A 15,074-nucleotide genomic window follows, 5' to 3' on the forward strand; every position below is an offset into this window, starting at 1 on the left:
AGCGTCCATGAGGGGTGCCAGAAACTTCTGTGACCCTAGTTCGAATCATAGATTCGCCCTGATAGTGATACGTGGTTTTGTGGGCATGAAACCCGTGAAGTTTACACCACGTAGAGCTTTCCTTCTTCGCGAAGCTGCGTTCAACCAAACTCTCTCCTCTCGATGGCCAGAAACACATTGAGTGAGTGAATCGAACCCCGGCCTGAGGCGTGACGGCTAAACCACTTGTCTACCCCACCACCACCCTGTGGCTTTGTGATACGTGTAATTACGATCTTGTACTGCTGACGTGTGCAGATATGAAAGGATCCTTAAAAGATGTGATGAAACTTTTTCCTCTGTTTATTGTAAGTGTGATTGAGTTATGTTTAACGCCGCTTTTAACAGTATTCCAGTTATATCACGGCGTGTCAGCTTAATGTGGGAGGAAAGCCCGAATTGATGCAGGTCTAAGACGTTTACCACTTTGGTGAAACCCACGAGCACGGGTATGGTGTCGACAAACCTAAAAACATAATTGGGGCGAACCGGGATTCGAAACCACAATCATAGGTTTCTTGCGTGCCCAAGGGACGCAACTCTGCACAGCGAATCGCGGCGCCTTAGACGACTGGGCCACCCTTGCCCCCCCTGTTTATTGTAGGTAAAAGATCTCATGAAGCTGAACGGAACCGAGGCATGTGAGTATACTGTGTGTATAAAAATGTAAAATTTACGAAATTGTGTGTGTGTGTGCGTGCGTGCGTGCGTGCGTGCGTGCGTGCGTGCGTGCGTGCGTGCGTGTGTGTGTCACTCAGGTGGCCTTTGAAGACAATGCTGTCTAGGCCAGACTAATAATAATGACAATCATACAAGGTCAATAGATCAGTTTGCTTGAATGCCATTCACAACTCCCCGGGGAGTATACATCCAAAGCTGCCCGTCAGGCGCTGGAAGGTTAACAGTCACTTTACAAATTTCATCCAACGAGACACCTTGCATGCTATGGCGACAAGCAGGAGATATCCTCTACTTATCATTGATTATAAACGTTCAGATTTTGGACTTGAGAACGTAACGACAACCAAGATAACGACGTCGAGTGCCCGTGTTTCATGGAAGCATGCCCCAAGCTGCCATGAGCGGACGGTAATCCTTGTGAGCTTCGAGTCCGAATCAGGACATAAGGAGACGCTGAAAGTTTTCCAGAGCGCTACACATTATGTCCTCAACGGCCTTCAACCTGGTACATCATACAAGGTCAAGGTCACTGCAAAATACGGGGACATACTCAGTATACCCAAGCAGGTATCCATCACTACCAGTAAGTAGTTTGATTGTATTAGTTTTTTTGCAGTGTGGAACACTTAAATACAGTGTTTTGTTGCCTTGCAGCGTGGAAACATTAAATACAGTGTTTTGTTCCTTTGCAGTGTGGAATACTTAAATACAGTCTTTAGTTTCTTTGCAGCGTGGAACACTTAAATACAGTGTTTTGGTGTTTTGCAGCGTGGAACACTTAAATACAGTGTTTTGGTGTTTTGCAGCGTGGAATACTTAAATACAGTGTTTTGTTCCTTTGCAGTGTGGAACACTTAAACACAGCCTTTTGTTTCTTTGCTGTGTGGAATACTTAAATACAGTGTTTTGGTGTTTTGCAGCGTGGAATACTTAAATACAGTGTTTTGTTCCTTTGCAGTGTGGAACACTTAAACACAGCCTTTTGTTTCTTTGCTGTGTGGAATACTTAAATACAGTGTTTTGGTGCTTTGAAGTTTGGAATACTTAAATACAGTGTTTTGTTCCTTTGCAGCGTGAAACACTTAAATATAGTGTTTTGTTCCTTTGCAGTGTGGAACACTTAAATACAGTGTTTTGTGTCTTTGCAGCGTGGAACACTTAAATACAGTGTTTTGGTGCTTTGCAGTGTGGAATACTTAAATACAGTGTTTTGTTTCTTTGCAGCGTGGAACACTTAAATACAGTGTTTTGTTTCTTTGCAGTATGGAACACTTAAAAACAGTGTTTTGTTCCTTTGCAGCGTGGAATACTTAAATACAGTGTTTTGTTCCTTTGCAGTGTGGAACACTTAAATACAGTGTTTTGTTTCTTTGCAGCGTGGAACACTTAAATACAGTGTTTGTTGTTTATACCGCACTCAGCAATATTCCAGATATATAACGGCCGTCTGTAAATAATCGTTTCTGGATCAGATAATCCAGTGATTGGTATCATGAGCATCGATCTACACAACTGAGATACGATGACATGCATCAACCAAGTCAGCGAGTCTGGCCACCCGATCCCGTTAGTCGCCTCTTAGGACAAGCATAGTCGCCTGTTATATTCACATCCGGATCTTCACACGTTCTTAAATACAGTGAAACTCCTTTATCGTTGCAATTAAAGCGTTCGGATTACGTGAGTGAGTAACCATACAAAGCGGGGATCCATACAAATAAGATCAATGACAATCATGTCAAAAGTGCCTGATCACTTGATTGATACAATCGTCATGAAGGAGACTATTACACCCAACTGTCTTTGCTATAATAATACTTTATTTTTTTCTTAAACCCAGTGGACGCTTCTGGTATCGGAACAGGAACAATCGCAGGAATTAGTACAGGTGAGGTTTTTTTGCATGGTCTGCTTGACGCTTGTGACACGTATTTTTGATACGTCAATTTTGGACACGCTCGACTGCCTCTCACCACTGAGGCGCCCAGCATTCATAGTACGAATCGACTGATACGCACCAGAAGGTCACAATGGCTTACGTGGCATATTCTATGACTGGATAATTGCGATCTTGTATGTTTTTGTAAACAAAATAATTTGTTCGAGATGTTTATGGGGAAAAAATATCCACACAAATATCCTCTTGTCTTTAAAAACATATAAGCCGCCTGATTGAGGGGTCACTTTTTTTCAATTTATTCCTTCATTGGCATATCTGTTTACTGTGTGTCTTGTTATTGTAATTGTCTTGAGACACCCGTGGTCATACACACACTGACTATGATTGTTTTCGACAGGGCTGGGGGTTGTAGTCGTCGTGGCCGTGGTCGTTGTTCTGCGGAGGACTGGAGGACATCGTTTTCTGAGTAGTCGACGACAACCAGTCGAAACAGCGAGGATTGCCAATAATCTTGATCCGACCAGACCGAGGATGGCATCCTTTAAGGTAGTCCTTGAGGGCAGGTTATGTACGTGACACAAACAAACTTTGATTATGTTTCTGTGTTTGTCACCACGATACCCGTAGTCGTTGGTTTCAACAAAGTAGTTAACATTTAATACTTCGAACTTCCTCCCACAAACAGCCTCAATGGTCTTGAGGTAGAGCGTTGACCCTCGGACGCGTCATACCAAAAGACGTTAAAGATGGAACTTGTTGTTACCCTGTCTGGCGCTCGGCATTAAGGGGCTAAAACAAGGGTTGGTCGGCTCGGAGTCACTATGTACTCTGTCTGAGTAGGGTATTCATGATAAACTGCGGCATGGGAACTCTGTGAACTAGCACTATAAATCGGTATCAGTCCTGACCAGTACAAACACACACACACACACACACACACACACACACACACACACACACACACACACACACACGTGCATCCACGTCGCTATATAAGGGTAATTATCTTGGAAGCGACGTTAAACCTAGTACATGTTTAGGAATGGTAGTTGGTCTCTTTCGAGAGAGTTGTTTTTTGCCTTGACAGACACTTCTAAAATTCTATAATTTATATACTATATAAGATGTACTGCTGCAATACAAAATAGATGATATGCACTGTATTACCTTGTTAGTGAGAGGAAATGATGTTTTTCTTCAACACATTCTTTGGCAGATACGTCATTGGTTGATCCAATGATAAATTTTGGATGGCGTTCAATGTATTGTACTGTTAGCGATTGATAAATAGTTTACACACTGCAATCTGGAGCAGAGCGTCATTGCTTGATCCAATAATTGAGATCAAATTTGGATATCGTTCAATCATTGCACTGTAACTGCGGCATGGTTACTCAGTGAACTAGCACTATAAATCGGTATCAGTCCTGACCAGTACAGACACACACACACACACACACACACACACACACACACACACACACACACACACACACACACACATACACGTGCATTCACGTCGCTATATAAGTGCAATAATCTTGGACGCGACGTTACAGCCAATACACCTCACCTCACCTCACCTCACCTCACCTCACCTCACCTCACCTCACCTCACCTCACCTCACCTCATCTCACCCCACTTCCTCCCAGAGCAACCTGACACACTGTGTTAAAACAGGAAGACTGTTTAACGTACTGCATTCGTTTTAGAACAAGTCTTACGCCGAGGACGATGACATCTACCACTACGCCAGCATGCCGTTTTCGACGTTGCAGGCAAAGGAGATCGCTAGTGATAAGCTGACCCTTAAGAAGGAAATACAGAGTGGCAGGTTCGCTCGTATTTACAAGGCTTCTCTGAAAAGTGGTAAAACACAGCAAGAGGTGGTCGCTAAAGTTCTTAAAGGTAAGATATGCTTGTCCTAAGAGTCGATTCAGTAGGGATCTGGTGTCAGGATGAGGCAATGATCGCAAACTTGGGACATATCGCAACACCGATTTGGCTTTCAATGAGTATTGCATAAGCCACGTCGTAAATGCGGGAAGTTGCAAATGTGTCGTATTGTTGCGACATATACGGGGACTCAAAGTTAACGGCCTTTTTTCATTCAGTTATTAAACGCACCTGCAATCGAAACGATGTGTAAACATGCGATAATGCGATAACACAACACGTTCAACTCATGTCAAAGAAGAGATTGTCTAACTGCTACACAGTGAAATGATTCAGTTTACGACCCATGAAGATCCGGGATAGAATAGGTCTACAGCAACCCATGCTTGCCGTAAAAGGTGACTATGCTTGTCGTAAGAGTCGACTAACAGGATCGGGTGGTCAGACTCGCTGACTTGGTTGATGCATGTCATCGTATCCTAAATGCCTGGATCGATGCTCATGATGTCAATCGCTGGATTGTGAGGTCCACAATCGATTATTTAAAAACCGCCGTCATATAGCTGGAATAGTGCTGAGTGCGGCGTTAAACAACAAACAAAACTAAAATTATTGTTCACGATTTTATTTCTGACTGCAGCTTGACATAAATATGCTACCCCGGGCTAATGAACAAACATGAGGACAAGTAAAAGCATTTGGACGCTATGAATATATACGTTCGTATCGACATTTTAGTGCATATATTTTGAGTACTTAAATTAAAACATATCTTCAAGAAAGTTCGCGATTTGAAAATGGTCGATACTTAGCCTACACAAAAGAAATGAAAATAGAATATCCTGTACGCATGATTTTATTGTGACATCTTTTAAGTTTAATGGATCTCCTGCAGACTGTCACTGTATGGGATCTCACATCTACCAACAGGGCAATACCAGGATCAGAAATACTTGCATTATATAGGTATGGCCTAATGCCAGAAACAGATAGATTGCATCAAACACAAAAGGACAAACATCCTTTAGTCGGATGTGAGAAGGAAATCCTCAACAGATAACAATAAAACGCATGCATGTATCCATCCATCTACCCATCCATGATTACATACATACATACATACATACATACATACATACATACATACATACATACACACTTACATACATACATACATACATACATACATACATACATACATACATACATACATACATACATACATACATACATACATACATACATACAAACAAACAAACATACAAACATACATACATACATACATACATACATACATACATACATGCAGTTTGTCATTATCGGTGCATACAATGTTTCGGCGGTGTTTGTCGGCTCCGTTGTTCGTGTTTTGAAAGCGCAAGTGGAAAACAACAATCGTTTTTGTGGTCAGAAATGATACAGTGGACCTATATTGTCGAATCGTTTTAAGCTCACTGGGTCCAAAGGACTAAGATAAGCTTATGCCAAACCGTGGCGTCCGTCTGTCGTCCGTCGTCCGTCGTCCGTATGTCAACATTTTTTTTTAGAATGGCCTCTTCTTCTCAACCAATAATTGGAAATTAACGAAATTTGACTGTAATCATCGCTAGGTGGTGAGGATTCAAACTTCTACAAATAGTGGGGCTGACCCCGAAGGGGCTGAGGGGCAGGCCCAAATAAGGATAATTGAGCTATATTGCTTTAAACGACTTCTTCTCTGGAACTGCGAGACAGATATCAACCATCTATGGTTGGAACTATTCTCTGGTGGTGAGAATTCAAAACAGAACAAATGGAAGGGCTGATCACCCCACAAGCGGCTGAGGGGCGGGGCGAAGTAGGGGTAATTTGGCGTTATTGCTTTAAACCACTTCTTCTCTGGAACTAAGAGATAGATATCAATCATATTTGGTTGTAAACATTCTCCAATGGTGGGGATTCAAATTGGAGAAGTGGAGGGGCTAGTATTATATACATGTACAATGCTAATGCATATTTTGTCATGATTGCGTAAATATCCAGGTGAGCAATACAGGCCCAAATGGCTTCTTGTTTCCAACATGCCGTCTTTTGGCCACCATTGTTCCTGTCGTAAGCCCCTCAGACAGGTCCGACAGTGTCTTAATTTTTGCTGTAAATTTAAGATTATTTAGCGCTAACACACTTTCAAGAAAAAGACTCGTATATAGGCCGCTAGTGATATAGATTCTTTGTTGGTACTACTTGACTGAGGACATATATTTTCATTGTCATTTATCATGCCGGGATAAATATTTTTTGTTGGTACTACTTGACTGAGTACATATATTTCCATAGTCATGTATACTCTATGATATGATACCTACAACTACACTGTCGCCAAGACCACTGAATTTGACAAAGAACGTACATACCTGTACGTAATCATTGGGTTTGTTTTTTTCTTTGACTTTTCTTTTTCATCAAACCTTATAACAGCAAACATAGGCAATAGCTTCATAAATAATATCATGTATGTTCTCAGACACCCATGATGAAGACAGTGCTTTACTGATGATGGCCAAGATCAACTTTGCTGCCACAAAGGTCGGGGAACATCGCAACGTGCTGAATTTCATTGGCGCAGTTGTCAGCAACGATGCTTGTGAGTTCAACTATATTGTACCGCCATAAATTTCTCAGCAAAACTGTATGGTTCTACAGTAAACATTTCGTCTTATCGACAATTAAATCAAACCTGAAATGATCAATACAGAGTGAGTGAGTTGGGTTTTACGACAGTTTTAGTAATATTTCAGTAATATCACGTCGGGGAACACCAGAAATGGATTCAACAAATTGTGCCTTAAGTGTGAAATCTAATCAGGCCGTCGGCGACACGAGCTACAGATTTAAAGGGGAAGTGTACACGCAAAAATCACTTTCTTTCTTTTTCTAAACAAAACGCAATTTTAGAATTAGTATCTGTGTTTGAAAATATACACTCATGTTTTTCACAGTGAAAGTAGGAAGCTCACAATAGTGTGAAAGTGATATGCCGTTATGAGGCCTTCGTTTTACGAGCGAAATAGGCCTGAGTTATCCCCCTTAGATTATGACGTAATTGGTGCCAATTCAACTGGGTCCCTGTCTATTCTCAACGCAAAAGATATCAAGGACCAGTTTGCGGTAAAACAACATGGTCTACGACACACTCCGGTGCAGTGGTGTCTCAGCATAACACAATTCTGGCTGGCATCTGAGATGCTAGAATCACAAAACTGTACCTGCACCACGTGAAGCGGCTCTAACAAAGCATGATGACGTCATAATGTTTATCAATTGGCACCAATGACGTCATATTGCAAGGGGCATAAGCCATGGTGTTTTTGTTATGGAAATAGAACACTTGGTAAATGTGAAAAATATGAATCGTTTTAGTGCAAAAAAATATGTTAATTAAATATGATGTTTTTATATTTTTGTCTATGACACTTCTATGTTAACACTTTTAATGTGGAAAAAGTACAAGAAAATATGGTTCATTTCCGTGTGAACTTGCCCTTTAACGACAAGACTATCAGACCACCACATACGTATAGACCATCACATATAATCAGCTGATGATAAAAGACATGATTCAATTTACGGTGTTTTTAAGGGTGATATCAGGCAAAACGAGTAGGGAGGCTAAGATTAAATTGGCAATCACAGTGGTTTGCGGTTTAAAACAACACTGAGTGACGCCATAACGTTTTCCTGTTGAATTTGTGATGGTGCTTGAGTAAAAGCTGCATTTGTGTCATTGCACCTCTACGGCGCGAATCGCTTGTCATCCTCTGATCTACTGGGCCTAAATTTGATTTTTTAACGGATCTCCGTAATGTGGTTGTAATGGTGCTGTTTTGCAGTGTAAAACAGGACTCTATCACTCCCTCAATTTTTGTTCCAGTGGGACCGGTAATGGTGCTGGAGTATTGTCAAAACGGACAGTTGGACAAATGGTTAAACGCCAAACGGACGGCTGTGAGCACGGACGTCTTTGATACAATCCAAACAATTACTTTGGGAATATCTAGAGGAATGGAATACCTTTCAAAGAGACAGGTTTGGGTTCTTTAATTCTATTTTACGCTTTTAAAAGAATTAATCATTCATTGATGTCTGTGTTGGCTACTTTTATCTCGGAAACCAAACCTACTTATATTATCCCAAATCCACTGCGAATGCATGCTCACCATTAGATAATGATAATGGTGGCACTTATTGACCACAAAACTGATAAAGACTTGAATTTCACCGAAGTCTATTTTGTATTGTATATTGGGATTAGGAAAAATGCGTGGTACTTTTCTTTTGAACTGTATAAAGCATACCTTATAACACCCAAACGTTCTGTATCCCCATAGCAGTGTCCCCAACTTCTCTGCCTTCGAGTCAAAGCGATTTCGGGAACATTGTTCCAAGTCAATAGTGCGGAATTCAATAGGACCGACCTGTGCCATTTTTATTTGAGGTTTCAATATTAATTTGACAAATACAGAAAAACTTCATACTTTTATATATGTATTGTAGATTGTTCATCGGAAGCTCGCTGCCCGGAACTGTCTGTTAACTCCCGAAAACGAGATCAAGATTTCCGGATTCGGACCATCCAGCATGGAAGAAGCAGCCGAGGACAATTCCAAAGGGAAAGAGAGCAGCTCACAGGTTTGATGTTAAATACAAATCTTAAGTTTTATGACGCCAACACACACACGCGCGTGTTGCTTTAGGAGCCATCTAGTGTGGTGAGACGACCCCTCCGTACTGGTTGAGTCGAGGAAATTAAATAATTTATTAAGTTATATTTTGATTTCTCGGAGAGTGGTTACAGGGAGGTTCGATTCCCAGACACGCCGTACAAAAAGACGTTAAAAGTTGGGACTTGTTGTTACCCTGTCTTGCGCTCGGCATTAAGGGCCGAAAACAAGGACTGGTCAGCTCGGAGTCAGCATACTGTGTCTGAGTGGGGTAATCATGTTAAACTGCGGCCTTGGCTCATTCGTGACCAACTCGTGTTATTCCGGGACAAGCCGAATAGCGACTCATGCCCCTCTCATGGCCATTTTTGCGACCGGGTTCCGTCTTAGCGCAAACGGGCAGACCTGAAACAATTGTCAACTCGTTGCGTAATGGTTCACATATATTTCCCCATGTATTATATATATTTCAGATGCAATTTAAAGCACAGCTGGACATGCAGAATTATACAGTATGATTGAAAACATTTAACTGTGTCTTGGGTATATTTTTAGATGCAAGACATATGTAAAATCAAAAATTATTTCTGAGGGATTCTTTGACGAAGAACTTGAAATCATACGCGCATTCTGATTGGTTTGTCGTATTTTCGAACATAACATTCATCGAACGGGGGACGAGTCTTCTTGCAGGTTACGGAAAGGGGCGAGTTGTGCCGAACGTGCGCTGGCACTGTAAAACCGGACCACCACAGTTTGTTCTGACTACCACAAGCTGCCACACACAAACACAAGCATGCACGTCTCTAAGTCGCACGTCGCTACATAAATAACTCGACGTTCAATTCCACTCATCTTTTGATTTCTTGGCATTATGAAGACCCCTTTGGGAATCGATGGTGGAACCCGCAATAGCCCGAGCAGAATCGGTTGTGTCGTTTAGGGACTGACACGTAGCTAATTGCGTGTGATCGTACCCGATTGGCATGGGTCGTTGCTCTTGCTTTCACTCATCGGTTTGCCTAGTCTGGATCCTATGATGACCAGTCTGCGTGAGTGTTGCTGACTCTGGCGTTAAGCACACATATTCCGTCACACTCACATGGACTTTTGTTGTGTATGGTGTTAAACGTTTACGCCTAGTTTGTGTGGTTAAATGGTTATGATTACGCTTAGAACAATCACATTTCCTGCTCGTTACATTACATGTCAGCTGTGGATGTTTTTCAGGATCGAATCCCAATAAAGTGGACGGCTCCAGAGTGTCTTCAGTCTCTGAAGGGAGCCGATGAGAAGAGTGACATCTGGTCCTTTGGGATCACAATGTGGGAGATCTTCAGTCTGGGTAAGTATCCTTCTTGCTGAAAAATTGAAATGTTACCAAAACTATATAAATGGTATATAGTATGTAGTTAAAATGCTAACAACCCCATATGACAAAGGTCCAATTACAGGGATACCAAAGACATAAACTCGCTGGCAATATTTTGTTTTATCTGCACTTAGCACTTTTCGAAAAATATGTTTCATACTTTCTAATCATTGAATGAGTCAAATGCAGTTGGATCAGAAAGGCCTAATATTTCTTTTCAGGTCAAACTCCCTACCCTGACATCCGAAGCAGAGATCTACCAATCAAACTCAAGAATGGGTACAGACTCCCCAATCCAGAGTATGCTGAGGAAATGTGAGCAAATTGGCATTTAGGGTCCAATCATGTACTTTCATCGGCCCCTTTTAGGGCATCCAACATGCCCCTTTCCGATTCACATGCGTACAATGTGTGAAGGCCATTCTTGATTTCAATCGCGGGAGTATTGCTGGAATATTGCTTACAGCGGCGTTTAACCCACTCTACCAAAAATAAATTCATCCTCACCAAAATCGTTTCAAGTGGCGATTATGAGAAACTTTCTCTTTACTTTACCTGACCCAACCCTCATTCATTCATTCATTCATTCATTCATGTTTCAGACATCAGGACATCATGCAAGGCTGCTGGAAGCAGAACCCTAAAGAGAGGCCTACTTTCGCGAATGTAGTGGAAAAACTGGAGACGTCGTTCGGTTATAGACCTGGGGAGTCTGGGGAGGTTTACTACACAGCTACCTAATGCATGCAGATGTTATACATCTGACACCTTCTGAAAAGAATAGGTCGCAAATTTACTTAGCTTATTTTATATGTCTTTTTATATTTCTTTAACTATTAGACGTATTTTTTATACAGCGTGTGCATTTTTCAGAGACGTGTACTTGGGGTGAGGGGGTAGCCAAGCGCTTAAAGAGCTCGTTACTACTTAAAACTTTCCCAGTACAACATGGGTACAACGCTTGAAGCCCTTTTTGCATTCATTGTAATAATGCTGGAATGTTGCTTTGTCAATACTCACTTGTTGTCGCGGACGGCCACAAATTATGTGAAGGGGACCTTCAGGAAAGACGAACACTCACCTCTGGACCGGTTGATTGTATGTTTGCGTGCGTACTTGCGTGCTTGTGTGATCGATTGTATGTAGATATACAATTTCGGCCCTTTCCTCACACGGCTATTATCAGACATTGTTCCATGACACCGGTGACCAATAAACGCCGATTAATAATTACTTCCTTTAAAGATGTCGCTTCCTGGACGGCCATTTAAATCTGTATCGAGTCAAGACAAAAAAATGTGTTTTGAATTTAGATGTCATGCCTTAATACGTAGGCCATTAATTGAGTTCTCTTTCTGTTTGTAAGTGGAAACGGTGTGTAGCTCACCTATAGGCTAGACCTTATATCGAGAAAAGAACACAAATGATTTGGACCAAAATAAATTTACAGACGATGATATGTAACAAAACGTCAAGTTTGATTTGCACAGGTGACAAATCATGGGGGGATAATTTCGCCAGCGGCGGAGAGTAACTTGATGGGTAACCGCGCTCGGAACGTTTGACTTTGGATTCTCTTTCTTCGGTCCTGCTCCACGGCTTCTTACACCTGGTATATCCTTAGTTCAGTTCAAACGTTCTATGTGGGATGAAAATCTAAATTGCTCATTGAGTTTTATGATGGGGTGGGATGGTTAACTGGACTGCTGGGTTTCTATCCGAGACAATAAACCTTTTACTGTTTTTACAAGTCAATAAATAATAGCTCTAGTCGTCATATTTTCACTCTGACAGTGGCCGACATCGTCACTAGATAAGAAATGAGTAAAGTGAAAAAGCAGTTAGCTTGATTTACTTGAAGGCTCTACATCACCTTCAGCTTTAAGATTCACTGAGAGTCAGGGTTCGCTTGACAAAAAATCTTTTGGTGGATGTGAACAGTTTAAAAAAACACTACCTATCTTCCGGTATGTTTCTACCTGAAGTATCTTCATTCTTCATTGAACTTTTGAACTGTTCCTTCAGCAGCAGTAAAAAGGTTCCCGGTAGATTCAGATGGACATGTGAATGCAAAACCGACAGCTTTGTTTGCATACTCCCCATTGAGCTGAAAATGAAAACTGAATGTAAACCGAACCGTTGACCTGTCACCCTAAAAACAGACTTTGTGGAACAAAGGATAAACAAATATACATGTTATCATACTCAATCAATTCGGTAGATTACGGTAAACACATTTAACAATCGGGACCGGCCTGTTAATATTCTTGAAGCAGGAGCTGGACTTTTTAAGGCAGGACAGACATTAATTTTTAACCCAAAACCTATTAATTTCATAACTTCGAGCATGTCCAGTCAGCAAATATTTATTTTTATAAATAAAACATAAGGACAAATACGTTTTCAGCATTTTGGGTAACAGGACACCCATGCAACTCCTATCTCCGGAATATAAAAAGGCCGGTCCTATACAAATATATAATTTATATGTCTAAGCTGTTTTCGTGCTTTGTTCGTACAATGTTTTTTGACATTATCTTGTTGTCCTGTTTTACATATCTATTCTATTTTGTTCTTATGGTCATATTTTTCCCATACTCCAATATTGTATACACAAATGAAAACCTTAAAAGTATTTTCAGAAGCACAATATTCAAAACTCATTAATGTTGATGTGCGCTGTTTTGTAATTGTAACCCGGACGCCAACGCTTTTAAAAAAAAAAATTAACTGAATTTTTATTCTGCCAAACACAAGTCACGATGAAACATTGTTAATATCCGTTGTCAGTTGTTTGTTGTGTACAATATATATCTTAATTATTATATATCTTAGCTGTCAATAAATTTATATAAATGCAGCAACTGTTACGTGTGTCTGTAAGTATATGTGTATGTCTAGGTCGGAGGATGCCGCATTCAGCATGGTTCAGCTATATGACGGCGGTCTGTAAAATAATCGAGTCTGGGCCAGACAATCCAGTGATTGCTATCATGAGCATCGATCCACGTAATTGGGATACGATGACATGCATCAACCAAGTCAGCGAGTCTGACCACCTGATCCCGTTAGTCGCCTCTTACGACAACCATAGTCCCCTTTTACGGCAAGCATGCGTTGCTAAACACCTCGTGGGTGTATGCTGCATTTCATACAATGTTATGGTCATGGATCTATTATGGAGTCGGGGATCTTACACTTCAACACTTACCTGTTGCAGTTCATAAACTACCACAGTTGTTTGGCAACCTAATCATTTCATTCTATAAGTTCTCAGTTTACATGTTTGTTCAAATTCCTTTTTTATATTATTACAGAATCTTTGGGCTGTTAATTTGACATTATCATTTTGCTTTGGTTTCAATATCTGTGACATTGCAAAGCCTCCCAGATTTCATTTTATCTCAGGAAATAAATTTTGATAACATGAAAATAGACAAAAGTAGGACTGAGGGGTATTATTATATACGTAAATCATGTTGGTAAACCTCTTTTAAATATAGTTAGCCTTTTCACACATAAAACATGCGCATGAATACATCGATAACCTACATATCGATTAAAAATGGTCGCCAATGGGGACTGTAAACCGTATCGATATTTCCTCTATTACACGCTTGGTCTCTAATTAAGCCAGGTCTCTAACACATACCAAATGGTTCTCGCGAAATTATAGTCAGCCTAACGACTAATAGAGGAAATACGGTAGTTTGATATGGGATGTTGTTAGCGACGAAATGTTCTAGGCCGTAGGCTAATCCTGACTGCTCCGGTGGTGAGATAACAAGACTTTACGAAAGCATATCTTTTATATACAAATGAAATGTTTATGAAACTGTGAGGGACATGTGCGAAGCGAACAGACTCGGAATAGTCAATTTCGATCGTCATTGAAACCACCGACAATGATAGTAATATATAGCGCTAGCATTATCAAAAATGTGTTTGAAGAAACTTTATTCATGACAACATGTTGTTTACAAGCCTTTTTGTGTCCGAAATTCATTGCCATCCCCGTCAACCACTACCGCAAGGATTTGGCAGGAGGGGATTTGAAAATCCACCTTCGAAAGGCCACGAACACTATGACCCGACATCACTGAACTTACACCTTATCAAACTTGTTGAAATTCATTTCAGAACACGTACAATGAAGAAAATCATACGCGGACCACTATTTCTGGGCCTCAACTGTCTCGTTGCTTTCACGCGCTGGCTTAGAATCCATGAAATGTTAAAATTGACAGGTCAAATCATGCAGATTCCTCGTGTTAAAATATCCGGTTCGTCTGCAGCCTAAAAAGCGGCTGTTCAGTCATACTCAGTTCCATTGGTAATCATATTGTACCAGCATGCTCACTCCCAGTAAATCTACAGGTTAATGTTGAACCACATCATAGATCAGAGTTGTCATCTTTCTTTGTGTAGCTCCGTGGTCCAGTGGTAGAGCGTCCGTCCGGAGAGCGGAAGGTCCGGGGTTCGATG

The 15,074-nt window shown here is 40.9% G+C and overlaps 1 protein-coding gene across 1 annotated transcript in view; it reads left to right on the forward strand.

Moving 5' to 3' along the window:
- LOC139464738 (uncharacterized) overlaps window positions 1-11,380 on the forward strand; it is a 48,346-nt gene extending 36,966 nt beyond the window's left edge. The window contains exons 12-22 of the mRNA XM_071246253.1: window positions 644-680; window positions 1,037-1,303; window positions 2,561-2,608; window positions 3,018-3,166; window positions 4,334-4,529; window positions 7,021-7,140; window positions 8,428-8,582; window positions 9,051-9,185; window positions 10,448-10,562; window positions 10,811-10,904; window positions 11,192-11,380. Of these exons, the coding sequence (XP_071102354.1) occupies window positions 644-680; window positions 1,037-1,303; window positions 2,561-2,608; window positions 3,018-3,166; window positions 4,334-4,529; window positions 7,021-7,140; window positions 8,428-8,582; window positions 9,051-9,185; window positions 10,448-10,562; window positions 10,811-10,904; window positions 11,192-11,330 (1,455 nt within the window). The 3' untranslated portion in view covers window positions 11,331-11,380. The remainder of the gene's footprint in view (window positions 1-643; window positions 681-1,036; window positions 1,304-2,560; window positions 2,609-3,017; window positions 3,167-4,333; window positions 4,530-7,020; window positions 7,141-8,427; window positions 8,583-9,050; window positions 9,186-10,447; window positions 10,563-10,810; window positions 10,905-11,191) is intronic.
- The last annotated feature ends 3,694 nt before the right edge of the window (window positions 11,381-15,074 follow it).

This window comes from Haliotis cracherodii, unplaced genomic scaffold (assembly GCF_022045235.1).
Source record: "Haliotis cracherodii isolate W230 unplaced genomic scaffold, xgHalCrac1.p SCAF_17, whole genome shotgun sequence".
Taxonomy (NCBI): domain Eukaryota; kingdom Metazoa; phylum Mollusca; class Gastropoda; order Lepetellida; family Haliotidae; genus Haliotis; species Haliotis cracherodii.